General features: G+C 43.0%; 1 protein-coding gene across 1 annotated transcript; it reads right to left on the bottom strand.

Annotated features, from left to right (window-relative positions):
- Nucleotides 1-1,097: 1,097 nt before the first annotated feature.
- Nucleotides 1,098-25,113, bottom strand: CRNKL1 (crooked neck pre-mRNA splicing factor 1). The gene is made up of 14 exons (XM_026653200.1): nucleotides 25,036-25,113; nucleotides 19,101-19,253; nucleotides 17,628-17,719; nucleotides 17,353-17,511; nucleotides 16,805-16,971; nucleotides 15,915-16,093; nucleotides 13,529-13,699; nucleotides 12,142-12,333; nucleotides 11,138-11,197; nucleotides 9,120-9,200; nucleotides 6,242-6,481; nucleotides 3,742-3,843; nucleotides 1,796-2,044; nucleotides 1,098-1,362 (listed from the first exon to the last, which is right to left on the bottom strand). Exons 1-14 carry the CDS (start codon nucleotides 25,081-25,083, stop codon nucleotides 1,195-1,197), a joined length of 2,061 nt encoding a protein of 686 aa, XP_026508985.1. The 5' UTR covers nucleotides 25,084-25,113; the 3' UTR covers nucleotides 1,098-1,194.
- Between the last annotated feature and the right edge of the window lie 2,573 nt (nucleotides 25,114-27,686).

The raw sequence follows: 27,686 nt of genomic DNA, 5'->3' as shown, positions 1-27,686 counted from the left end.
TGAGGCAAAGAAAAGTCAGAAACTCCCCTTTTTCTTCAACTCACCTCCAAATTGCCCTTACAAAAGTTACAAAGCACATTGGTCGCTTTGGGCGTTACATTGTATGTAGCAGTTCAAAAGAAGTGATATTCATTCAAGTATGCTAGTGTTAACTGTACAGAGAATCAAACTGTGGGAAGAGAACAGAAGCATCTGTGTGTTAACATGCGGAGCGCCAATCATACTTCAGTCCTGTAGCCTACTGTTGCATATTAAAGTCTTACATGAGAAGGTAGCGTAGTATATAGTTAAAATCTACAAACAAATTCTTCAAAGATGTCCAAGAGCTTTGTCTTCGTTCAGGGAAAGGGTGAGGCCGAGAAGTTTTAAAAAGCCAATTGTTAGAGTCTAATGTGATGCATGTGACATGAGCTGGCTTGACTCTGAAGGTCTCACCCCTGTTTTACAGAGCGGTGAAGTGACTTCCCCGCAGGGCTACACAGCAACAGTTGGGAATAGAATCCAGCTTTTGAGTCCTAGGACAGGTCTGCGGCGATTAATGTACTGGGGGTCAATTTAGCGGGTCTAGTGAAGACCCTCTAAATTGACCGCGTATCGCTCTCCCATTGACTGTGGTACTCCACTGGAACGAGAAGCATAAGGTATGTCAATGGGAGAATGTCTCCTGTCCACCTAGCGTGGTGTAGACACTGCAGTAAGTCAACCTAAGCTACATCATTCATGAGTTGCGTAAGTTAGGTCGACTTACCCCCATGGTGTAGCCATGGCCCCAGTCCAATACCTCCCTGGGAACTTCTAGCTGAATGGAATGTTATAAAACTCAAATTGACCCTTTAGCTTTAAAGCTAGAGAGAGGGTGGGCAAATATTTAACTCACTGAAAAAAATTAACATCTGCACACTGGCATATAATGAAAGTGTTTTAAGCCCCCCGTAGAATGCTTAGAAAACAACTGGACTGTGTGTTCCATTTCCAGCTACTGTGATCAGAGAATGTGAAAAGGAATTTAGGGAGAATTTAGAAAGTGTTAAACGAGGTTCATACGCAGTCTCTTAGGAAAGGGGTCACGTGCTTGGCACTTTTCCAACAACTTAGTATTAAAAAGCTACTCAAATACATTTATTCAGTCAATCGCAGATGAAATACTGTACAAAAATCAAATGCACAGGGGGGCAGAGGAGGAGAAATGCAGCGCTAGGATTCGCTCTCATCAATGTCCTTGTCTGGATCCATCTCTTCAGCCTCATTTTCTTGTTGCTGTTTCTTCCAAAGTTTAGCCATAGCAAGCAATTTGAGGTTGGGCTGGTTGGCAGCATCTTCTGGAAAGATATAATCATAATATTCCTCCCAGCCAGCGTCGGACTAGAAAAAGAAAAGTACAAGCCATAGGTTAGTTTATTTAGTCTGAACACATGTTTTCACAGTAAGAACATTAAGTTCCTGGAGTACTCCGAATCCTCCTCTCTAACAAGCATGGCAATAAGAGCTAAGGACTAAACCAGAACTGAGGTTTTTATTCTTCATTCATTCGAGGACTGCTAAAACTAAGGAATCAGTAGGGCATGGAGTCCACTGCCCATTAATGGTGCTGCCTCTCTTACATGTAACTAAAAGGGAGAATGCATACAGAAGAGAGATTTGAATACACTTAGCCTTTATTCTCAGAAATAACACCATGCGTATAGTTCAACTAAATTAAAGTTTAGTCTCATAGATGCATTATAATAATGTATTGTACACAAACAACTGCCTGTGATTGTAGGTGGCATTTTATTTTCCCAGCCTTTACTCTTACCCCATCTTCAGCCTTTAATTTTCTTCTCTTCTTGACTTTATCTGGCATAAGTTTATCTACTCTCTCTTTATTGCAATCTGTTCCAAACTCCTCTTCAAAGTTTCTCCAGGATTCCAGAAGCATGAGTCTCTCCTCCTTCTCTTCGCAGTTTCGCATTGTTTTATTAGCCTCTTCGTATACCTGTCTGCATCTTAGCAAGCTCTCCTCTGTTCCCGCAGAAAGTTCAAACTGAGCAAAACTGATCCATACCTAGAGGAAAAGCAGAGCAAAGGCTAATAGAAATTTCATTGTGAAAATGGCATTCAAATAAAAACCAGCAGGGTGTGGCCAAGGTGGAAACCATCTATGTTAGTTTCAGCACTTTTTCAAGCTTTATAAACACCAGCTAGACAAAACTCATGTCAGAGTAAGATTTGGTTACAGCCCCATTTTAGTATTAAGAATATTCTGGTTTTATAGCAGAGTACCATTGTTTTTCTTTCTTAAGAGGGAAGTGATTTCAACAAGGCTGAAAGTTGTCTTTGCAGAAATCTTGCATCAAACCCGATCTTAGACACCCCTCTTAAGTATAAGAGGGGTAAGACTAGTGTGTTGGTTCAGTCCATCTTTGGTCTTTCTACTCAATTTTCTGCCAGTTTTTGTAGCCTGACCATAAGAAACTGGATTAACACTCCCAAGTCATTTTCTGTAAGCCACTTAACCAGCTGGTGGCAATTATTTTTGGTCATAATAAACCTGGCTGAATTTAGTGAAATCATAGAACTAAATCAGTGCTAAGGCTGGTCGTCTGTCAAAGCGTCTGCAATTTTTTGAGAGCAGTTTTTTTTTTTTTTTAAGAGACCATGGGTGCTCAGAAGAACAGACATGCTTCTGTGGAACTGATTTATCTTTTTCTCTTTTTTAAAATTAATTTTATAGCCATTGTGGGGTTGTCAAGATAATTTTCCAACTGTGGGAAGCGTAGGAAACCTGGCATGAGAAGTAAAGCTGCCTCTAAGTCCTAGTAACCCAGGGATTCTGCAGAGTATATCTTTCTATTAAAAAAGGATCAAAGACATCTCTTATCTCTAAACATGTCATTTAGCAATACTAACATTTTCCCAATGCCGAGTCATGAAGGTCCCCACAGAATAATGTTGATAGTTAATTTTACAATGCTATACCACTGAAGTAGCCGAGATTCCTTCCCCTAATGTAGGATTCTGACTCTGGCACATAGAATGTTGGGAATCATTAAGAAAGTGACAGATAATAAGACAGAAAATATATTGCCTCTGTATAAATCCATGGTACGCCCCCATCTTGAATACAGCATGCAGATGTGGTTGCCACATCTCAAAAAAGATGAATTGGAAAAGGTTCAGAAAAGGGCAACAAAAATGATTATGGGTATGGAATGGCTGCCATCTGAGGAGATTAATAAGATTGGGACTTTTCATCTTGGAAAAGAGATGACTGGGGGGGGATAGGACAGAGGTCTATAAAATCATGACTGGTTTGAAGAAAGTAAATAAGGAAGTGTTATTTACTCCGCCTCCTAACACAAGAACTAGGGGTCACCAAATGAAATTAATACGCAGCAGGTTTAAAACAAACAAAAGGGAATATTTTTTCACACAACACAGTCAACCTGTGGAACTCCTTGCTAGAGGATGTTGTGAAGGTCAAGACTATAACGGTTGTTCAAAAAAAGAACTAGCTAAATTTAGGGAGTTTAGGTCCATCAGTGGCTATTAGCCAGGATGGGCAGGGATTGTCTCTCTAACCCCTGTTTGCCAGAAGCTGGGAATGGGCGACAAGGAATGGATCACTTGTTCTGTTCATTCCCTCGGGAGCACCTGGCATTGGCCACTGTCGGAAGACAGGATACTGGGCTAGCTGGACCTTTAGTCTGCCCCAGAATGGCCGTTCTTGCATATGATCAGTTGTGAGTACACAGACATTACCTTGACATGCTGTGTCCGCTGAAGCAATCTGCGGTAAAGGTTTCTTGTTTTCTCATACTCTTCTTGCTCAATTTCAAAGTCAATGTAGGATTTCCAAAGAACCTGAGAGAGAATGGATCAGTACGTTCAAAACTATTGAGGTTATGATTGTTCAATGCACTTCATAATACAAGCCTTAAGAAGTTAGGTATAGAGGTTACCGAACAGAAAGGTAGCCAAATAATTTTAAACATTAAGGCAGTACTAGGTATTACTGTCACACATAATATCACCTCTAATCTATAGCTCTAGGTAAGGGTAACAGGACAAAGGACAGAAACCACTATCACAAACAAGTGAGTGAATAACTGGTTCTAGGCTGAATGAAACATTGGGGTTCCAAGAGAAAGAGATGACATCAAATCATTAGAATTTAGATGGAGGAAAGAGGCTGAAAAGGGATTTAAGAGGCAGAGAGTCAGAAAAACGTGAACAATGAGGCAAAAGAAACCGTTTGATACTCTGCTTGCTTTTGGACTGATTGAAAAGAGGATGCTGGAAGACCACCCTTGATATTTCAGACACTGAAGCACAAGATCACAAGTGTGTGTGTGTGGAGGGGGGTGTCAGGATTTCGGCTCTAAGGCAAAACTTGTGGATTTGTGAGCTGCTTACACTTATATGGAACATTTAATATTATGGGAAACGTAGTGGATAATAAGTTGCTCGACAGACACCATCTCAATAATAGGAGCATTGTCCAGAGTGAAAGGTGAGCTGTAGAAATAAGTGGGGGAGACATTAATTTGCCATTGCAGTACTTGTAACTTGAGGCAATTGAAACTGGAGACACACAACATTCTAGGTATGAAAAGAGGGAGGGATGTAGTTGTATATACACCTCTAGCCTGTTATAACGTCACCTGATATAACACGAATTTGGATATAAGGCGGTAAAGCAGCGCTCCGGGGGGGGACGGGGCTGTGCACTCCGGTGGATCAAAGCAAGTTCAATATAACTCGGTTTCACCTATAATGCGGTAAGATTTTTTGGCTCCCGAGGACAGCGTTATATCAAGGTAGAGGTGTAATTAGCTTGTAAATGATAGCTTAGGCCATGAGTAGAGAATATGGCGAACTGAACAGACACATCCTATAAGTAACAAATTATTTGAAGACACCCTAGAAGACTGACCAGCAATATAAGGAGGAAACTACAAAACACTGGAGTGCAGCCTCAGAAAAGACATTATGTGCAAGCAACAGAAGCAGACAGGTATGCTGTAGTGTCCAAAATATCTAAACTAGTAAGAACAGAAGTGTGAGCTATTTTACAAACATATGTATTGCACCATTTTAATATATAGATATATATAGAGAGAGAGTGTGCAAATTTGATATTACGCAACCCTGACTCTAGCAACCTCCTATCTAATACTGAGGCAATAATTATTTTTTTTTTTAAACTGGAACGCATGGCCATGAAATATTGAGGCAAAGAATTCAGAAAAGAATTAGATACATACAGAATACCCAATTATACTAGCTAGGATAAGATATAAACAGTGTCAGCCCTCATGCTACAGACACAAACCAATCACTAACTACTTAGGATTAGAAAATTATTCCCCGAGGCATGTTACACCACACTTGTTTATTGTGGACTTGTATACCACCTGCTGAAGATGTAGCTGAGCTCGATTAAATGGACCACTGGTCTGATATACCATGACAAGTCCTATGTTCCTATTAGCACAGGGGTGGGTCCCGGCCCTCGAACTCAAGCTGGGGAGTGGGGTCAGGGCCTGCTCCGTGCATCTCCTGGAAGCAGCGGCATGTGTTCTTCTCCCCCTCTCCCCCAGCTCCTATGCATAGGAGCAGCCGGGGGGCTCTGCTCTACATGCTGTCCCTGCCCCAAGCGCCACCCACGCAGCTCCCATTGGTCGGGAATGGCGGACTGCAGGGGCAGCGCCTGTGGCTGGGGCAGCATGCAGCAGAATGCCTGGCCATGCTTCTGCGGAGGAGCCGGAGGGGGAACATGCCGCTGCTTCCAGAAACCACTTGAGGTAAGCGCTGCCCGGAGCCTGCACCCCTGAGCCACCCCTCCGTGCCGCAACCTCCTGCCCCAGCCTTGATCCCCCTCCCACCATCTGAACCCCTCAGTCCCAGCCCGGAGCACCCTCCTACACCCCAAACGCCTCATTCCCAGCCAGAGCCCTGACCCCTGTGCCCCACCCTCCCTGCCCCAGCCCAGAGACCCCTCCCGCACCCTGAACTCATTTCTGGCCCCATCCCGGAGCCCGCACCCCCAGCCAGAGCCTTCACCTTGTCCTTGTCCCACACTCCAACCCCAATTTCGTGAGCATTCATGGCCTGCCATACAATTTCTATTCCCAGATGTGGCCCTTGGGCCAAAAAGTTTGCCCACTGCTGTATTAGCAGGTTAGTTGATTCCCCCCCGCCCCCAACCATGCAGTGTGTTGAGGAGTAGTACTTCAGAGTTCTTCATTTACCCCCTTACCTCTGGCATGTCTAACCGAGGTTGACCAATAGCCAATTCATATATTGCCCGGGCTCTGTCAGTATCACCAAGAATGGTTTCTAACTCAGCAAATTTAATCCATGACGTGCAGTTTTCAGGTGTAAACTCTAGGAATTTTTCATACAGTTTCCGGCAGCGATCGAACTCCCGCAGTTGTAGCTCCAGTTCAATGTAGCCTTTAAATAGTTTGTTCTTTGGGCATTTTCCTATGGACGTTCCCTATAAAATGAAAAAACAGTAACTACTTATGCCATCTCTATGAAGAAGTGCTTTTTTCGATGTCCACTTACTGTTCAGTAGTAGCGTTTAAAGTAATCTCTGTTTCACTACTCTTTCTGTTGACTACTCCACTCAGGACTAGTGAGAAATCTAACTAGTACTGATTCAGCCAGATCATTACAAAACTAACATGTGCATAAAGTATCTAATTAGTGCTCTGAAAACAGAAAAAGTACAACTTGTTGCAGACAGTGTTCATGTGTATAATGTTTCTCCACGAGACATCATCACTCAAAACTGAGCTTATGCAAATGAGCGCTTCATCTTCTGAGTCTCAAGACTGTCACCACACCGACAAAGGATGGCTCCAGCCTCTGCTCCTCCAGGTAAGGGGTCCATAAATATATTCATAGTGTGAACAACATCTTAAGAAATGTGGTCTCAGGGACCACCTCCCCTCCTACTCACACTTGCACAACAACCATCGGGTGCCTATAGTAATAACTACTAGGACAAGTAAGCTTAGAAACGTACTGAATGTATTTTAGCTCCTTTTAATTCACTTTAGGAGCTGAAAACAAGTAGAACCACCACCACCACGTGCCAAGCCATGATGGCAACCCAAGAGGTAGCATTCTGTGATTCATAGTTTGAGAACCTCTCAGATTAAACAGGTTCAGATAGGAGTGCTTGAGGACAGGGAAGAAAGGACAAGCCATGTATCTTCTGCATTATTGGACTGTTATACTGGAACAACAGAACTCACGCCCCTCCCCAATCACTTCTGAGGCAATGAAGGCAAAAATATTCAAATATTTATAAAATGCGCCCAGTACCTAAATCTCTGCCCATGCACTAAAGTAACTGACTTTGATTTAAAAAGTCCACACACTCCCCTCAATATAGTCCCCCACAAAACCTTCCTTACACTTAGAAAATGTACGAGAGTCACACCCTATCACTGTACTCACTACAAATCAAGGAAGCCATAAGTCAAGCTAGCATTAGCATTCAATTCACATGCATTACCAATCAAGTCATCAGTTCCAACACGACTACCCATGCTACACCCACCCACTTCTTTCCTCCATTTCTCTTACAATTACCTTTGTTTTATCCAGATTAAGCTCCAATTTGCTGTCATCCAAGTCCTAATCTCTCACAAATACTGGGAAAGCAAAGACCCCACACCATATGGTCCAATGAAAATGAGGCAGAACAGTGTGTTATCTGCATACTGAGGACAGCTCAAAAGCAGGAGCCTCACATATGGGTGTGTGGGTGTGTGTGAGAGAGAGAGAGCGCGAGCGCAGAACCTCGCAATACCTCCTAGAAAAGCTCTGGACAGAAGAGTGATTATGTCCTTTTGGGATCTCATTGTGAACAAAGAATGGAACTGCATACCAGCAACAACGTCAGGGCCAGACAGGGACTAGAGCTATATCAACAAAACCTGGTAGCCAGTACTACCCAAGTTGAGCTAGTAAGAAATCTTCAATCGAGGAAACAAGCACAGTTGCCCTAACATACCCAAATCAAAAACAGGTCTTTGAAAGGATCAAGGAAATCTAAGATTTCTAAATGGGATCACACCTACCTCTTTAGAACCTACTAAGTCACCTACCCCCAAATGGGAAGGTTAGAGACAGTGATAATTGGTGAGAGTGCCAATGTGAAGAGATGGCATCTTGAGAAAAGCCCTAGCAGCAGCACAGAAGGACAGATGGCAGACTGTCCTCCTGCAGGGAGACATTAACAACTTCACAATGGACTTAACCCTCTGCTTCATTTTACCAGCCAAGGGCAAGAGTCCAACTCAGTAGGCAAAGCTCCTCCAGCATTTCAGTGATCAAGCAGCGCACTCTCAGCCAGAGAAGACATTCATATTTACTCCCAAGCCCTGCTCTGCCACCGTAAAACACAACAAACCTGATCTGTTTTATCTGCAAAGAAACAGATGTCTCCTCACAGCAAGAAGAGTGAGTCAGTCATTACTAGACTAGCTTTTCCTTGGTCACAAGTAAAATGCCTCAGTTTTTAACCAAGACTACTGGAAAACTAAGAGTGGAGGGAAAGGGAAAGATTTTCATTTAAAAGGGGCTTCTGTCAAAGCCAACTCCAGCTTTGGAGAGGCACTACCGTGTTACTAAATTCGGCACAAGGGCTTGATGCAGTTTCTTAAGAGACTGTCCAAAGTCCCTAGTATTGCTTTAGCTATTAGTCTGGATGTTGCACTCAAAATTCCCAGGAAACAAGTCCTATTACCTGGATGCTCAGAGTTCTCACAGAGCAAGGGTGGTTTTTAAATGTTTTCAATTCATATACCAATTAATATTCTAGAAGCACAGAAAGCTGATTCTCTGGCTTCTCAGCTGAATGCTTTCCAGCTGAAACAAGTGGAGCTCCATTACTTCCAGCTATTATCCAAGCCTCTAAACAAAGCCATGCCTGCCTTTAAAATACACACAACAGCATATATGGGACACACGCAGGTCTCAAATACACGTAGACATTTTGATTTGCTTAGCTGAGTTGTAAAGAAGAGACTTTTCAAAGTTCTTTCAACTCTGTTAAACCTAAAATTCTTAATTTTCTAAAAGACAATTCAGTAATTACCCTCTTGTCTTCCTTTACTTACCAAAGCTCTTCTGGCAAATGGAAGATTTTTCTGTCTTATTTCAAACTGAGCATACAACAGCCACATTTTGGCAAATGTAAACTGGAAGAAAAAAAAATCAAGACACATTTGGCTTAGATGGATTCTTAGCAAATAATGCTACTTATGTAGTTCCAGAAATTATTTCAGTTTTTTACTGACTGTGTAGAGTCAAGTAATATTACTGTAACTGCATGGATAGTCTTATTTGAATTAACAATATTATTCTGATGAACAGGTGAATGTTACACAATCCAAAACAATTTATCATGACTATGATAGGGCATTCACCCCACACTGGCAGAGAAGAGGTTAATAGAGCCCTAGGGAGGCTGTGCAGGAAGCAGCCAATTAGAGGGAAGTTGTACGGGGCAGCCAATCAGGGCCCAGCGGGCTCACATAAAAGGGAGCTGCAGGGCAGGTTCGGTTGGTGCTGGGAGCACAAGGAGTGAACACTGCATCTTTAACAGGCTGAGATACTTGCAGCACCATGGACAGAGCAACTGCTGGCAGAATCCATGGAGCAAGAGGAGCTCCTTGCTGGCTTCCAGGACCGAGCAGCCGAATGCCCTGAAGAAGGTACTGGGGCCATGGGGAAGTGGCTCAGGGAGACATAGCAGCAGTGAGAGGAATAAGAGGGCTGGGACACAGAGTAGTGGGCAGGCCTGGGTCCACCCCCAGTCGCCACTGGGGAAGTGGCTAGACTATAGAACTGAGATACCACCCCCAGAAGGGGGGAAAAAAATGAGGATGGTGACATGGCCAGAGGGCCGAGTCATGAAGCGGATGCTGCAGTACTTGGACTAAAGCCAGTCAGCAGGTGGTGATGACAATGGGCAGGGCACCACAGGCGAGGGCGCACTGGGTAGCAGAGCTAATCCCTGTGATGGCCAGCAGGGGGTGCTGTGCTAGTGAGTGAACCCGTGACAGTGACTGGCAGAAACTGTTCTCCCACAGGAAGAAACAAAGCTATACTTTGCAAATTAAGGCTTTTGAGAGATGTCTTGCAGAACTCAATAGACTGCATAGATCAGGACAATGCCACAAGGGAAAAGGAAATATGACATGCAACTGTTTCCAACAGCAATATACACACAAATTAAAATTAATTTCTTCTAACAAAACAAATCAAGTTAGTACTATCTATACTAGGAAAAAAGAAAATCAAAAATGTAAAGACTTGAGTCCAAATGGACCAGGCTAATATAGGGAAGATTCTTTAACTGTAACATTAAACTTTTTTAAATTAAAAGCAAAACAAAATGTACATCCACATTTTCACTACGTCACAAGTTTCCATTTTGTGAAGCAGAATAGCATCTTCTCTCTAATTCACCCGTAGCAGCTTTAAAAATGTTTTTTTCCATTAAACAAGGAAACTGGGCTTATATGGGGATAATATTAAGCAAGTCATTAATATGCTAGACTGTTCTTTGAGCACTGTAACAAGGTAAAATAATGTGTAAATTTAATGTTCTGAGAAAAGAAGTGAAAAATACCCCAACGAGTACAATTCCTATATTAGGAAATACAAGTAGCACATTTGGCCTGCTGTTACTCACATACCATAAACGTCTACCAGATTTCTATTATGCCCACATAGGCACTATTTACTGATTAAAATATTTCTTTTTTAAATAAGGGACTAGAATCAACTTAATAAGAAGCAAAAACAAAATGCAGAGAAGGAGAAAGCAGTGTTTTTATATCTAACACGATGCTGGAAAGGAACCTAATCAAAATCCAGAGTAACCCTCTGACTCATATTCCAGAACAAAGACTACATGTCTATGCTGGTGATTCTGTGCGCAAAACACTTCTGTGGGTCTATGAGCCCTGCATCCCCTGCTGACTGAGAAGGGAACAGTCCAATTGATCTCTTGTTACCAGGGAGGAGCATGTAGACCTGGGCAGTACAGGGGTAGGTAATCTTCAGGATTTTGAATAGTGTGTTTTGAGCCAGTCAGGGTTTCGCACTAGACCCATTAGAAAAGCCATACCTTTTTGTGGGGAATGAGTTCCACACATGCTTGATATACCTGTCTGGTTCGTTCTGGATCCTGGAAGGACAAGCAAGCTGGGTTAAATATTCTATTCAATACAAAGATTATTGCATGGCTCTAATAAAATTCAGATTTAACAAACTAAATTCTGAAACTAAGGAATTTTTGGAGGAGTATGTTTAAGGCTAAATGTTTAAAACTATGCGAACTAAACTAATTTTTTTTTTAATTATATACACAAACAACTTGCCCACCCATTTGTGTGCACAAATCTAAAAAGCTGGCCCTTCAAGGTTTAATGTTAGGATCAAGAGTACAGATCACTTTTTAGACCAAAGTATTATGGTAAGAGTTACAGACCTTTTACCCTTATAGTGGGAACGTTTTTGTAGGAGAATAGCTATGATGCTATGTAATCATATTAAACAAAACTTTAAAGCAACTACAAAATGACTGATTATAAACATGGAAAAGGAGGTTCTATTTCCACTAGTAACTTAAATCATTTACTCAATGTCTGAGGTCAGAGTAAGGATTTCAGATATTCCCTGCAAGAGTCATTTTTTAAAGAGTAGTTTTACTGAATTTGAAAATGCTACCACAAAACGTGAGTTCAGACAACAGCCTGCCATGGGTAATTTAGCTAAGCCTGAGGTGGCTTGGTTCTACTTTTCTATACCAATAGGTTATCAGTGCGGATTGGGGAAAATGTTGAAGGATGTACCATTAGCAACTTCACAGGGTACTTTCACAAAATGACTGTTCAGTTCATGGCAGGTTACCAGAGATAAGCATATAATTTAAATGTCTATTATAAGTAGAAAGTTTAATTTTGCAGAGAAAAATAACAACTCTGCCTAGAAAGTCAAACCCCATTTCAGTTTTGCAAATTAAATGAGACAAAGATTTTGCTTATTTAATAAGAAAAACTTAGAACCAGACAGCATCTTACTTAGTAGGTCACAGCCAGATGTGGAAAAAGGGGAGACTCATGTTTTTACCTTTGCCTCCAGTTCTTCATACAATGCATAGTTGATCCAGAGATATATGTATCTCTTCCAATGTCTCTTCTCTTGAATTGGTGGAACGTTGGCAATGGCTCTTTCATAAACTTCACGTACGGTATCAGGATCTGCATCACTTTCAACCAACCGCAAGTAATCAAACCATGCATCGTAATTGTGGGGATTAGCCTTCCGGAAAGGGATGGGAAACTTTCATTAATGCAATTATAACACAGGTTCCTCTCCCTATAGTTTAATCTGTAAACTTGTACATCTACTTTTTTCTAAAGTATTCACTGAAATATTAATGAAAGGTAAAAATGTTCGAGTGTCTAAGTCATTTAGGCATTTTTGCAGCTTTTACTCAAAGAGATTCATGAGGGTTAAAATGAACAACTAGAGTGGGAAAGAACTGTCACCATTCTATGGCTTCAGCAATTCAACAGTTACATTTAATAGAAAGTGGGCATGCCAGATTTCCCCCCATCGCCCAAACATAGTTGGACAGAACTAAGATGCTTTGTAAATGTCTGTGGACAAGTATACGAACCGAACTTAAATCTAATAACTGACTATCAGCAATAGTGCAATTTGCAAATATAGTAACTATGTTCCAAAGGAACAAAATCCTGGTTTTGATTTGTATTTGACTAAATGGGTTGTCAGGCAGGCGTCCCAGTCTGAGATACTAGTTACTCAGAGAAGTGGAGAAGACAATCAAAGCACTAATTTCATTCCTTCCCTCAATCTTTCCACTTAAAAATCTGAAAATATAACCCCTCTGTTGCATCAGTTTCTTGGCAACACCATGGTGGATAAAGAAAAAATTAATAATTCATATCTTAGCAGGTAATTTTGGAATATGTCAAGTTAAAGGCCAAAACACTCATGATATCATGAAGCCGTAGACCCCAAAGCTGATAAATACCCAGAATGTTTACGTTTCTAGATGAGAGGGAAAGAGAGTTGTTAGGTTTAACTATCGTTGAGACACATTAAATATTTAAAGCCAGTATGCAGTTCTAAAAAAAAAAAAAAAAAAATCCAAAACCAAACAAACCCAAGATTAGGCTAGTTTTTGTTACACTTTCTGTAGTTCATGTAGTGGAACTGAATCTATCCCACTCAACTGACATGTACCCCCTGTAGCCCAATTCCCATTAAATCCAACAGCTAGATGTTTTAAATGCAGTATGAGGAGCTCCACATAAACTTGTATCACTTGCAGATAAGTTACGATTAAACTAAAAATTCAATGATTTCATATGACCCACACATGCCCTTTAAAAGCAGTGCCTCAATACCACTAGACACATGAGAACCTCATTCAGCATTGGAGATTGGAGAATGTTTCACATCTGGAAGCCTCTAGATCAACACTTACCTTCACTTCCTCTTCGTACTGGAATCTCCTTTTGCTGACAATAATGTCTTCAATGCCTCTTCTGTCTCCAAACTTCTTTTCAAAGACGGTGTAATTTTTGAAGAGTTCTTGGGCCTCCTGTTTTGGAATTCTATCCAGGGCATATTTGTAGATCACTCTCACCCTCTCAAACTGAAAACATTAATACATGACAAATCAAAGTGATTGTAATACATTTTATAAAACATCTCCTTTCTTCCACTCCCCGTAATCCATAGCTAGTAGATTAGTTTGCTAAAGGTAAAGGATATTTCACTCTCTCACTGAGTACACAGCAACTTTTCAATATAAATGTTTTGCCTTTTTTATCACAGGGCTAACATGCATTCCTTCATGAGCTCTGTGAGGAGTAAAACTTGGAATAATTGTATTACTACCATCAATTAAGCTGAAATATTACTTGCCTTCTACACTGCAAAGCATGGCATTGCTATCAAAGAACGGAGCAAAATCAAAAGCCACTGGCATATTGAAGAATAGGCACCAAAGGTCTGATCCTGCACCACAGAAGTAACTGGGAGTTTTGCCACTAATTTAAGTGGGAACAGGAGCAGGCCCAAGGAGAGGAAGAGAGAAAAAAGCCTTTTACCTAATATACAGGAAAACCAGAGATGCAGGTGCCTCAGTGGGTTACTACAGAGAGAAAATGAAATGGGGAATACAGCAGAAACATACTCTGGACTACTTCGTTGCACAGTAATTGTATAAGCTTTAAAAACCTATCAAGATACTCTCTAGGGCTGGGACTTTGTTTGCAGAGCACCTAGCACAATGAGGTCATAACCAGATTGGCCTCTAGATGCTCCCACCATTTTAATTAATAGTAACATGCAAAACTTGTTTTTCATATTGCTGATAAGTCAACAATCATGATATGACCATGTTAAAAAAACAGCAACGTAATGATAAGCCACAATCCCTGCCTTGCGCCACAAATAACCTACAACAAGCACCTGCATGGTAACATCTAAGGGGCTGGAAATCTGACAAACAAAGCAAGGATCAGTGGTAGGAGATAAAAGGGTCGAGTACATGATGCTTTGGTGGGGAAATGTTCTATGGCAAGCAGGGTTCACACAGAAGGAATCTAAAAGATATCAAATCAACAAGGGAAAATTGTACACTAAGACGTAATGTAATATACCTTTGGCTCTAAGTACCGTTTTTCCTAATGAAACTTCTCTCCAGTTTATACTTTTAGACTGAATCCACGCTTTATAAAAATAAATCCACCAATGACATTTAAACCAAGAGCAATGAGACAGTGTATCACAGGGTTCTTTAGGCTCCCTAGCATCCTAGCTTGTCACAAAAGCTCTACAAGGGGGCAGTGTTTGCTGTATACCAGAATTAGAAAACATTGTTCAGAGTTAACATGAGGAAGCATGGTACTGTAGGCAAATCTGTGCAGAAAAGTAGGTACTGAGCCAGACCCTCAGCTGGAGTCGGTGAGTGTAGCACCATGCTGATACACCAGCTGAAGATCCAGCTCATACCATATATAAAATGTAAAATGATAATTTGGGGTCCTATTTTTCCCTGTGTTGGACCCCACCCTCTCTCTTCTCTTGTTTAAAGTTTTGGGATAATTCTTAAGTGGGTGGATTTTTTTTTTTAAGTTACGTTTTAACTTTTAGGATGTTTTTAGTGTATTGTTACTAATGCTCCAGCTGGGGGACACGTTTATCCCCGCAAGTTTCTCATATATTGGGTAAAAAGACAAATTTAGGCCATGATTAGAGCCCTGTGCGGATACAGAATTTGTATCCGCATCCAATCCACAAACATGGTCTGCGGATATCCGCAAATTTGCAGGGCTCTTGCCATGACCCTGCAGAAACTTACCCATGTGAGCATTCCCATTGAGTTAATCCCATTAATTCAGGAGGGAAGATAGCTCAGTGGTTTGAGCATTGGCCTGCTAAATCCAGGGTTGTGAGCTCAATCCTTGAGGGGGCCATTTAGGGAACTGGGGTAAAAATCTGTCTGGGGATTGGTCCTGCTTTGAGCAGGGGGTTGGACTAGATGACCTCCTGAGGTCCCTTCCAACCCTGATATTCTATGATTCTATAAGTGTTTGCCAGATCAGGGCCCAAGTCTCCTGATGGCAAGCAATAGTATCTTGCTTAAGTTAACAAGAAGAGAATAAGTTTCCCTTGATATCAACAAAAGGCAAATATAAAAAAACCCAGCCTCCTTGTTACTACATTCTGCACACAAGTACTATGAACTCCATCAAGATGCCGAGAAACTACAGCCAAAGAGAATTCTAAATGGCACAGAGCACAACATTCAACAAGAAATCTGCCTTTTTATATTAGTTCAACACACTTTAGCAAGTCCTTACTTCTTTCTGGTTCTCCTCAAATTTTGCAAAGGCCACAAACAAATGCTCATTCATATGTTCTTCTCCAAAGAACTCCACTGCTCTCTCATATACTTTTCTTGCATGGGCAAAGTAACTGTGTTTCTCTTCAAAGCGGGCGTACTTGATCCAATTCTTAACATCAGGATGCACAATGACAAGTATAGAAATGTTAAGGAAATGGTAACAGTTCTCCATTTCAAATTCCATTCTTCCCAGGGATCACATGACCATGGATCATGTGAGAACAATAGTTAAAGATGAACCATGCAAAGAGCATGCCCAAGAGGTAGAAGAAGAAGGTTAAGGGGTGTTCCACACACAGGGGGTTTCAGACTCGGGCCCTACAAGTTTTTAGGAAGGAAAAATAGTGAATAAAAAAAGGGGGGAAATATAAGATGAGGAGGAAAAACTTTTAGTAGCTCTGGCAGTAAGGAGGGGCAAACTTCTAAGAGAGACGTGACCCTCTACCTCATAGCAATTTTTAAATGCAAACTTCCAAAGCTCTCTCATATGTGACCCACCACATTTTACTGTAGTGCTTTGTAACGTTTACTGTTTTTGTGTGTGTTTTGTTGGTTACAGTGCTTAAATTGTCAGCATCTTTCAAGCCAAAAATATACACCTATTGTGGCACAGTTAAATTACAAGCTCTTCCGGGACATTTATACTCATTTAACTGAATTTCACTGTGGTAAATAAAAATTCCCATCCACGTGTACGCCTAGGTATCAGCAGTGTTTGTTGCTCACAATACAACTAAAGTGGAGGAAGGTCACATACAAATTCATGGGCATTTAAGATGGATAACGATGAAATGTAAAATGTGGATCTAAATGTAAGTGCAAGACACACTGTTTTAAAAAGGATATATCTCTCATAAATAGTGCGTGCCCTCTCCACCTCCTTGTATCTCAGTTCAAAGTTAATATAGGAATGCCAAGCTTGTTCCTCCGGTTGCCACTCCATCCAGCGTTCAAACACCTGACGTGCTCCAGCAACGTTCCCCAACATCTCTTCCATGTAAGTATACTTGTACCTTTAAAAAAAGGCAAACAAGAGCTATCATTGACAAAACCATTTAGAAATGTACTTAACAAAAATTAGTATTTATAGGTAACTCTTTTGGTGGTATTCATTATTTGCATCACAGAATTGTCCAGAGGCCCCATTGTGCCAAACCCCTATCCTGGTGAAATTACAATCGGGGGGGGCGGGGGGGGGGGGGGCTTTTCCAGTAAAGGGGGGTTTTTTTTTTTTTTATATTAGCTTGCAGAGTCTGAGAAAAAGAAAACTGAAACACCAGAGATGTTGAAGACTGTATTTGCACATGCAGACAACTTTCTTTTTCACTAAGTGAAAGTTCAATTGTTTTTAGTATTAGAGGTGAAATAGCGAGTTCCTCTATCTGGAAACTCACCAGAACTGGTTGACCCTGGGGAGGGTAGTGATGGCTCGATCCCAGATATTGCGGGCATGGTTAACCTGGCGGTTCTTCATTTCCATTTCTGCATACTTCAGCCAGAGAGTGACATTTCTGTAGTCCACGTCTAAAGCACGCTCGTAGATGGAACGAGCTCTGGAAAGCAAACAACATTGTTGAAGTAAATGCATGTATGATGCAGTTCAAGGACTCTGACGGTATTAGTTGCACATATTCTTGAAGGCATGTGAGATGGCCATCTTCATAATTACCTTTGTACTTCTTTTAGGCTTTCCTCCCATTGTGCGTACTTTATCCAGTTACTGATAACAGTCCTGTTTTTTCTTATATTATCTTCAAAGGTCTGAGAAGAAAGTTATAATTTATTTTTAAAAGTAAAATGTTTCTCTATGCAGAAAGATCCCATTATAAACCAAGAGTGATGTACTGGTAATTCAAATACAAGATATCAATAGATTGGACTAAAAATCCCAAACATATTACAATTAGTTTAAACAGATGTTACAATAGCTTAACTTTTGAGATCAAAATGAATAAGAGGTTTCCTAAGTCATGTACTTGAGCAGTTAGAAATGTAGCTGTAGTTGTGATCAGTGTAGATCATAGGAGAGCTGTAAGCCTGTGTCCATCTGTAACACCGATGGACTAACAATTATAACAGCATTCAAAATTATTTTTAAAACCCTATGTTTAGATATTTTAATAGTAACATTAATTGAAGTTATGGGGCTCAATTTTTGCACACAACACTGACCATGTATTAATTTGAACATGCCACATGCATTCTTTTGTGGCTATAAACTGATCACTTGATGGAAGTATCTGATATCAGACATGCCAGCACTTCGTACTTCCCAATGGTCCAAACATCTATAACATGTACATACTTTACTAGAGTTTATAGGCCCTAAGAGATGCCTAGGAACTCTCTCTCTTCTTGACTAAGTATATTATGACTCATTTATGTGACCAAATGTCAGGAGGCAAGTTTTCAGTTCCATAACGAAGCATTTCCACAACTTGATGCAGCAGAGATGGCACATTCAGTGTTACAGGTTGCCCCCAACCCATGTCCAACTAACATCACAGTATCATTCTTATCTAACAGATGGGTATGAATGGAGATAGCCCTTTGTATAGCCCTCAGCACAACAGGGCCCTAATCCTCATGCAGGGGCTCTAAATTCACATCCCTTTGGAGACTAGCTTCAATAAGCATTCAGACACTATACACCAGGGGCCGACAACCTTTGGCACGTGGCCCATCAGGGTAATCCATTGGCGGGCTGTGAGACATTTTGTTTACATTGACCGTCCACAGGTTCCCGGACAATGGGAGCTAAGGGAAGCTGCGACCAGCACATCCCTATTCCCTCCCTCTGGCTGATTTTTACTCTTCTTCCCTTTTTCTATAGCCTGCCTCTCAAGATTCTAGCTCATATGAATAGACTCATGAATAGTATACATACAGTTTCCAATACAAAATCATAAGTTATACTGTTAATTTGCTACTAAATCCAAATTCTAAAAAATTATGCATTTAATTGTTTAAAGGGAACAGGTTAAGTACCCTTAAACAGCTATTTGTGATTTTACCTTAAAACCACAGAATATCTCTTTTCTCTCTGAAGTTAATGAAGAATGAATGAAAACGTTCAGTGAAGTTTAAAAATACGCTAGCTTCTTAGTACTGTACAGGAGCACCAAGTCACTTGTGCACTTACCTTCCTTTTTCGAAGCTTGTAGTCATTTAGCTCTTCTTCATCTGTGATCTTTTGTTGCGGAGGTGGTGGAAGAAGTTCAAGTTCTCTCTCCTTTGCTTCTCTTAACAGCTGTTCTGCTGTGATCTGTACTTCTGCTGGCGCTTTGTTTTTCACCTTTGGAAGAAGAAAAAATTTCATTTTTTTGGTAATCTTATATTTTTCTACACCCATAAAATACCGAAAACCCCCAAAAAGTGAGTTGACCCAATGATTTAATATGTGAAATATATAAAGGAGTAGGATTTGGTGACTGGCTGAGAAATAAACGGAACTGAATTTGCAAACAGACAGGAAACAGCAACACCAATTATAAAATACTTGTTACTGTGTCCATTTCACCCCATAAAAATGTCAAACTCAGAAGCTATAACCCTGCCTGGAGTGCAAAAAGATGGGAAATGTTGGAACAAGTCCTAGGAGTGTATTCATGCAAGTATATCTGGGACCGAGGTGACCACCTACCTTGGGGAAAAAAAATTAAATATGAAAATAGATTTGGAAACCTTCGTATATTTATCAGATGACATGTAAAGTTGGGAATATGATATCCTCCTTTTTTTAAAAAATACTGTAAAGTAAAAAAATCATACCACAGACAATTTTACTTTTTACCTGTGTTACTGATAACTCCTTGATATTAAGCATGAAAGTTTTTAAACTCCAACTTGACTATTTATGTCCTTTCTTTACTTTTAGCACTGGACAATGAAAACCAATGTTGGTTGTTTAACTTTGGTTTCACATTTTCAGTACTGTTTCAAAATTGAAGAGCAATATTCATTTGTTTTAAAAACTCTTTGCTTTTTCAAAAAAATGGTGTAAACATTCTATTGAGATAACAGGTTTCATAAAAGCTGGGATTTAGAAAGTTTGAAGTGGTGCCAAACAGGCTGACCCCACACCTCTGAAAAAAATGGCATATAAGATATTGACTGGATTAGAGATACCACAACTACAAAAAACAGGAATATCATCTGTTAGGGAAAAAGTAAAAGTATAAAGCCAGGAGTTTCAACATTTTTTGGAATATAGAGTAAAGCTCCAATCCTGAAAACACTTATGGACATGAGTAGTTTCATTGAATAACAGGATTATTCACACTCATAAAGCTAAAGACATGCATGTCAGAACCGCATGGGAATTTTTTTAGGATACTTTTTTGTTGGAAAATGCAGATTTGTCAAAGCCAGAACTTTTCACAGAAACGTATACTTTCATTGGGAAGTTTTTTCAGGTCCCGGATGGAATTTATGGTCAAAATCAGAAAAAAACCACTCAACCAGAATAGCCAATAGCCCAATGATCAGGAAACTCACTTGGAATGTAAAACACCCAAATTTCTGCTCTGCCTGATTCAGAGCAGGGACCTAAACCTGGGTTGCCCACATCCCAGCTGATTGCCCAAACCACCAGAGTATTAGCTATTCTCAGATAGGTCTTTCTCAACATCTCCGGTTGGAGCTGTTCCACTTCATACAAATAATTAAATATCCATTGAGCCAGAGTGAGAGAGAATGACTCTATGGCATTGTTCTTCAATTGGCGGCTCGCAGGCTAGATCCTGCCACCAGGGACTTCTGTTTGGCCCACTGCTGGGCATTAGCTGTTCCTTCATACCCTCAAAAGCAGCCAATTAGAGCGCCTCGGGAAACCCCCGCCCCTCAGGAGCCCAACCTATTCTCACGGGAAGGGGTGGGGGGAGCTATCCCTGCTTACAAGAAGGGTGGGGGAGAAGGGTGCAGAAAGAACCCTGCAGCTCAAGCTAGCTCCACTCCTTTTTACCCCCTCCCCTCTATAACCAGGGATGGCTCCTCCCTCCCTCCAACACCCAGCCAGGGAAGCAGGGGATTAGGAACCCCTGGAGTTGCCTGGAAGGGGGAGGCGGAGGGATACCACCGCAGCCCCCCTCCCCTTGGCCTGGGATGGGGGGGGTGAAGAACCCAGTAGGAGCAGAAGTGAGGCTGGAAGCAGGATGGGCTGGGCCAGTGGTTCTCAACCTGTGGCCCAATTGGCGCACAACTGTGGCCTATGTGACATCCTTAGGGCCATACAGGTAGTATATATATTGTGTGGATGTGGCTCACATAAAACAGAGAGATACATATGCGGCCCACAATGGTAAATAGGTTGAGAACCACTAGGCCGGGCAGATGCGGGGAGGCAACAGGGCAGAACTGATGGGAACTTGGCAGATGCACTTAAAAGTTTATTTTCCCTATGTTTACCATCATGCCATGTATTTACTTTAGAAATTTTTTATTTACATTTAAACACAATGGAACTAGACTGTGTTGATGCATTTTGACTTATGGTGATACACTTTTAATCAGGCACTTAATCAAATGCTTATGCAACATAAAATGATCAAGTATCAGAGGGGTAGCCCTGTTAGTAGTAACTGACGTACTTTCATTAGTTAAACTGACTGCACAGTACTTTTTTGGGAAGGTGTGCGGGGGGGGACAGTGCAAGAGTGTCAATATTTCAAGCAGTAAGAAAGGGAAATTAGAAGTTAAACTCACAGGAAATTAATGAACTTCTAATTTTAATTTCATAGTTGTAATAGAATTAACATTAATAGTATGATGTTTTAATAGCATTACAGTGTATTTGTATAATAATTTGTTTGCAAGATTATGTTGTACTCCTGTCCACTGGCATGCTTAGCCTTTTACTTTGAGATTAATAAATAATATCTGTCACACCACTCTTTAAAGGTTGCGACCCGTGGCCAGTAGCAGGCTTACTACAGAGCAAACACCTGAAGAGCCCTTTGACCTGGCAAGATTTGGACATTGACTTATTTAGTCCACCAGAAATTTTAATTGAATACCACTGCTCTACAGTGTAGTAGATAAAGCACCAAATCAGGCAGAGCAGGGACCTGAACCTGGGTCCTCCCACATCCCAGGTGAGTGCCCTACCCACTGGCTACTTGCTCTTGCTCACACTCACTCACTTTTGGATGGTCAGGGTTTCATCCAGATATTGAAACGCTGAATTTTTTTCATGAAATGGAATTCTTGCTTTCTGGTCAGCCCTAAAGCACATGTTTGCAGGACCAGAGTTTTAGACCCTCACAATTCTGGTCAGCCTTCTGAAAGTCAGATGATTGGCTTGCAAAGAATGGTCTGTTTGGGTCAATGGGGCTCCACGTGGGTGTAGAAGACACCCATGTGGGGACTGAGTCCAGGATCAAGCCCTTAGTAATAACTGATTATATGTTGTTGTTATTATGGCAGCAATGCTATACCTAGCAATAATTATTGGAGGATTCCATTTTTGTTACTTATGAATTACAAGTATTTTTAAAAAAATTAATGTGGATGAATTTGCACTAGCAGGAAATTAACTGGCCCAGAGCTTCATAGCGGTAGCCTCTGTGCATACACAGAGCTCTACTGCAGTCAATGGGGCAGTATGCAGGCTTTGGCACACCAGCAATGTCAATGGGGCACCAAGGAGGTGAAGTGTCTGCCATGATTTAACTCAGTGTATGGTCATTGCCTATATCTGTATTTAGTCAAAATAATGACCATAGACGCAGAGATTCAGAATCTTATTTCACCAGTCAGTACTCCAGGATTAGGTTTGTCACCATGAGGGGGGAAAGTCACAGATAGCATGATTTTCCGCTTTGCCTGTGGCTTGCTTCTGTGTCCATGACTCACCCTGCAGCAGCAGCTCCTATGGCTGAGCCTGGCAGGAGCACCGGGTCACAGCCCTATTCAGGTTTGACCACCCTGGATGCTCTGTCATGACCGGGGGCGGGGCGCAAACGTCAGTGAGTGGCATTGTGATCTGGTGCACTGGGTTGCAGTGCTGTTCTGGTTCAGCCCACCTGACCAATGGGGGGGGGGGAGGAAGAAACCTGAACAGCTTTGCAACCCCACATGCCAGGTCTCAATGCCTGGAGCAGTAAGATGGGCACAATTCTCCACCAATGGTAGCAACATTGGCAGCTGTAGCGTAGATAAGGCTCAGGTGTTTTTAACCATGGTGTCATACAACCCATCAAACTGAGAGGGTTAGCTGCTCATACAGTGCTGGCTCCTTCTCTTCACTAACAGATACTAAGCGTGATTAAAATATACCTTAAAAAATACATCTGATACTTTCCTAATTTTACTTTTCTATGTTAACAGGTGCTGTAGTTGCCACAGGGAGGTGATAGGATAGGGAATGGGAGTGGAAATGATCCACAAGACAATCTCCCCATTAAAACATGGGGATTTTGATGACAGTTAAAATACCCTCCCTCTGTACACTTCAGTCTCCCGCATTGCTACTAGTGCTGTAGCCACATCAGTGGTTCACAGGTGCCATTTTTCCAAGAGTAAATAGCTGGGATAACTTCCCCCCCCCCCACTGTTGGGTTATTTTCACATTCTTTAAACTAAAAATGGCTTTGAAACTGTCGTTTTTTTAAAAGAAACACTGTAAGTGGGTTGAACAGAAGTAGTGCTTTGTGTTAACTCCATACCAGGACTTTTCTGGTGGTCTCATCTGTTTCCTTAATATTTAAGATTTTATTTGAAAACCATGTTTTTGGCCTTTAGTTGTTGAGAAAACTTTCCCAAGGGGACATGTCATTCCCAAAGGGACATGCACAACAATGGGCCACATTCAGATCCTGGTGTAAGTCAGTGCAGGGGGGCTGAATTTTGCCCCCCAGTAGGTCTGAGATGGAGAAACTGACCTTTTGTATTTTAAATAGCTACAATTGCTAATCATTTAACTGCTGGTCATTTTAGCAGAAGTTTCCAACTGCTTTGGAACCATGGGATGAGGAAAATGGGGAAGCATAACATATTTTTCCTCCATAAAACAAGGATGCTCCACCATTCTAAGAAATGTCCCTTATTTAGTACTAACATCCCCCAGCATGTATCCCATAATGGTCCACCAGTATGTGTGTTTGATCAGATAAAAGTTCGTTTTTAAGCAAGAATCATGAGAACCATTGTTGTACCAAAAAAAAAAAAAAAAAAGAAGTGAGTGAGGCTGTTTCTAAAATGAAGCCCCCACTGGTAGCTGGGCTCATGCTCTATGTTACAGACAGCTAGCAGCAGAGCACTATGCAAAAGCTACAGTATTTCCAGCAGGTCTCGCACCAGCGACCCCACCACACCCACTTTCCCCATTGCCCTCTCTCCCTCATCCCCCTCCCTGGTCCAACTCGGCACCCCCCGTCCACAGGTCCCCCCGGCCCCCCTCACCCCCCCCCCCCCCGGTTACAGGTCCCCCCAATTCCCCAGCACCCCTGAGCCCCCCCACCCCAGTCACAGGTCCCCCGGCACCCCTGAGCCCCCCCCACCCCAGTCACAGGTCCCCCAATTCCCCAGCACCCCTGAGCCCCCCACTCCCCAGTCACAGGTCCCCCCAATTCCCCAGCATCCCTGAGCCCCTCACCCCCCGGTTACAGATCCCCCTGGCACCCCTGAGCCCCACACCCCCCGGTTACAGGTCCCTCCAATTCCCCAGCACCCCTGAGCCCCTCACCCCCCGGTCACCCCAATTCCCCAGCACCCCCGAGCCCCTCACCCCCCGGTCACCCCAATTCCCCGGACCCCTGAGCTCCCCATCCTCCGGTTACAGGTCCCCCCAATTCCCCGGCACCCCCGAGGCCCCCGCCCCCTAATCACAGGTCCCCCAATTCCCTCCACCCCCCCCGCTTTGCCCCTTCTCCCCCATTCCCCTCCCACAGACACCCTGTGTCTTTCACTCCCTCCCGCCGTTCCCTCCACTCTGCCTCCCCCTCCAGGCACCCCCGTCTCCTTTCCCTGGGCACCGCGATCCTACTCCCCCGCCCCCACCACCGCCGGGTCGCCCCCCGGGGCTGGGTCACACCGGGTTATTCCCCCCGCCCAGCGCCGACCACCACCACCCCCCGCACCTTCGCCACTTTGGGGATTCGCTGCTTCCCAGCCGCCGTAGACGCCATGTTGCCGCCGCTGTGAGCCCGAGCTCCGTCGACCCCGCCCTGACCCTTCACCTCTCACCCCGCGCAGCGTCGCCCGGGTTGTTGCCACAGTAACGGCGGCCGCGCGTCTCCCAACGGCTGCAGCGGAACCGCCGCCTCCCAGGTGAGTCGTCGCCGGTTCCTCTTAGCGCTGACCCGGGGGGAACCACCGGACGCGCCGCGCCCGACGGAACATCCGCGACGCTCTGGGAGTCCGGGGAGGAGGCGCTCACGGGACTGGGTGTCCCATATCGCACAGCTCCCCTCACCTTGGGACTACGCCGCCCAGCATGCAACGCGCGTCCCCCCCCCCACGGAGACTACAACTCCCAGAATGCAGCGCGTCCCATTCCCTCCTCTCCCCCGGGTACTCTTTCTAGCGCTTGCTCTGCGCTGCCCCCTAACGGCCCGCCCGAGAACTGCAGCTGCCAGAGCTCGCCCAGCGGGGTCATGAGCACCCAGGTGTTGGGGTTTGCGGCCATCCTGCTCTTCCCTCTATTGCTAGGTGGGAGGGGCATGGGAAAGGGGTTGCAGTGGAGAAAACAGGCTGGCTAACTGCCCCCTGGCTCGTCCCTTGTCCTTGCAGCCCCACTTCCCATGGACTCCTTCTCTTGGCACCTGCAGACCCGTGTGCCAGTGGCAAGCCGGCCCGTCGAAGGACCGTTGTTCCCTGTAGAAGGGTCAGAGTCTTGTGGCAGTGTAGCATTTACTGTAAGTGCAACAGGATTACCACCACAGAGTTGTCTCCAGACAGCAGATCTGTGCTAGCGAGCCAAAGGGAAGACTTCCTGTGAGCTAATGAATTTCCCACTTGCTCTAAAATGTGGCCCAGACTGATGGCATTGGGTCAAAGCTCACCCCCGTCCAGTCCAAACCTCAGCCCACCCCCAGAGTCCTCTCTCCCTCAAACCCAATGGCCCACTGTCAGGATAGTTCAGCAGTTTTCAAACTTTTTGAGCTGTGTCCCCCCCCCCCCACCCACTCTCAGTTACAATTCTTGGTTGCACCTCCCCAGCCCAATCAAAAATAGACACAATAGCCCTTTGGTTTTCAGGATTGGCAAAGGTGTGTGATGGTCTCTGGGGGCAGAGCTAGCACTGGGTGTGGAGGCTGCTGGGAGCAGAAATCAGCACGGCTGCAGTGGATGTTGACACTGACCCACAGGCTGAGTGGCCCACTGTGGTGAGTTAGGGAGTGGAAGTGACGTTCCCTCCCCGAGCCCTGCCTGGCGTGGCTGCTGACCACCACCCCAAACATTCTACTGCACCCCCTAGGAGGGTGTGCCCTCCAGTTAGAAAACCTCAGGGGTAGCCCTACTCTGAAGCTTGATGTGTCCATTTTTATTCCTTCCAGTCTTGACATTGGTGGTGTGGGAGGAGCTGCCCATAGTCCTTGTCTCCAGGACAGTTAGTTAACTCCTTCTTGCCCTGATCCAGTGTGGAATTTGTGCATCCCATCACTCTTCCACAGTCAGAAAGTTGGGGCTGTGCTAACCTTTTCCTACATAATCTTATCACAAGTACATATATGACATATTTGATCTGACTTGGATATAAGCCTCAACTTACCTAAAGAGAAAAGATGGGTTAGGATGGGAAATTTCTGTTGTGTTTAAAAAGAGTGTTTGTTTAATGTTGATAAACCAGAGAGGCAATTACTGGAAGAATTGGAGCAGGCAGGGAGCAGAGTCCCCTATTTACCTGCATGGTTCTCCAGGTTCTCTGCTCCTAATCAGTGCTCCCTGTCTCAGCTCTCCTCCACTCCCCAACTTCCTTCTTTGCATATCTTAGACCTACAGGAGCTAATGCAAGAAAAATGTTTCCTATCCATGCTCTTAAAATGTCATATTTGGTCTGTGCACTTTGTGAAATAGATGGTAGGGGCATTACTCCAGTGGACCTTCTAAGACCTTCACTAGCTCCTACAATCTTAATTTTAAAGCATTTAGAAAGTAAATTCATAGCTGCATAGTGTTTTTAGAACACAAGCAACCAACTACGAACCATGGAAATTCACCAAAAAATATATTTAACAGAGTTAAGTTTCTACTTACCATTAAAAGTTAAAATTGAGGTATACAGTACAATTACAATTCTTAAAAAGCCTATCAATTTAAAAGTGTGGACATGAACAGTTAAGGAAAAGTAGATAAATATTCAAGTTCAGTTCAAACAACCTTTTAAGTAAATGTGTATTAAGTGGAGCCTTCTCTTTGCCCATTCTAAAAATCAGCCTTCATTCTACTCAGTACACTCATCATTCAACTATCAACTCTCTAACCAAAATATACCTGTCATCATAAGTATTATAATTTAAGACATTTATTTAAAATATTGTTTACGCAAGAAAATATAATTAATTCTACAGACGTCATTGCCATTTTCTTCTCTACTGTTGTGATGAATGCGGCAGTCTGAGATCAGTGGCCTCTAGAATCTAATGTATGTGTAGCATGGAATGAGTAATGCTGGATGCGAAGTCTGTATCTGGAAAGTGAGGATGGTGAATGTGGAGGGTAAAGTGAGGTTCCCAGTTCCTGTAGGGACAGTGGATGGGGTAGACTGGGTCTTTTGCCCAATACTTGA

The sequence above is a fragment of the Terrapene carolina genome, unplaced genomic scaffold (assembly GCF_002925995.2).
Source record: "Terrapene carolina triunguis isolate 2854851 unplaced genomic scaffold, T_m_triunguis-2.0 Scaffold132, whole genome shotgun sequence".
Taxonomy (NCBI): domain Eukaryota; kingdom Metazoa; phylum Chordata; order Testudines; family Emydidae; genus Terrapene; species Terrapene triunguis.
Note: the sequence above shows the minus strand (reverse complement) of the source record. Positions and strands in the feature narration are given on the sequence as shown.

Bases quoted from the DNA above. Each gene is read 5' to 3' on its own strand.
- CRNKL1 (XM_026653200.1), bottom strand. From the start codon at position 25,083: ATGGCGTCTACGGCGGCTGGGAAGCAGCGAATCCCCAAAGTGGCGAAG. The intron at 19,254-25,035 runs GTGCGGGGGGTG...CTTCTTCCAAAG, and splicing joins GAATCCCCAAAGTGGCGAAG to GTGAAAAACAAAGCGCCAGC. The intron at 2,045-3,741 runs GTAATGTCTGTG...CTTTTCCTCTAG, and splicing joins AGCGGACACAGCATGTCAAG to GTATGGATCAGTTTTGCTCA.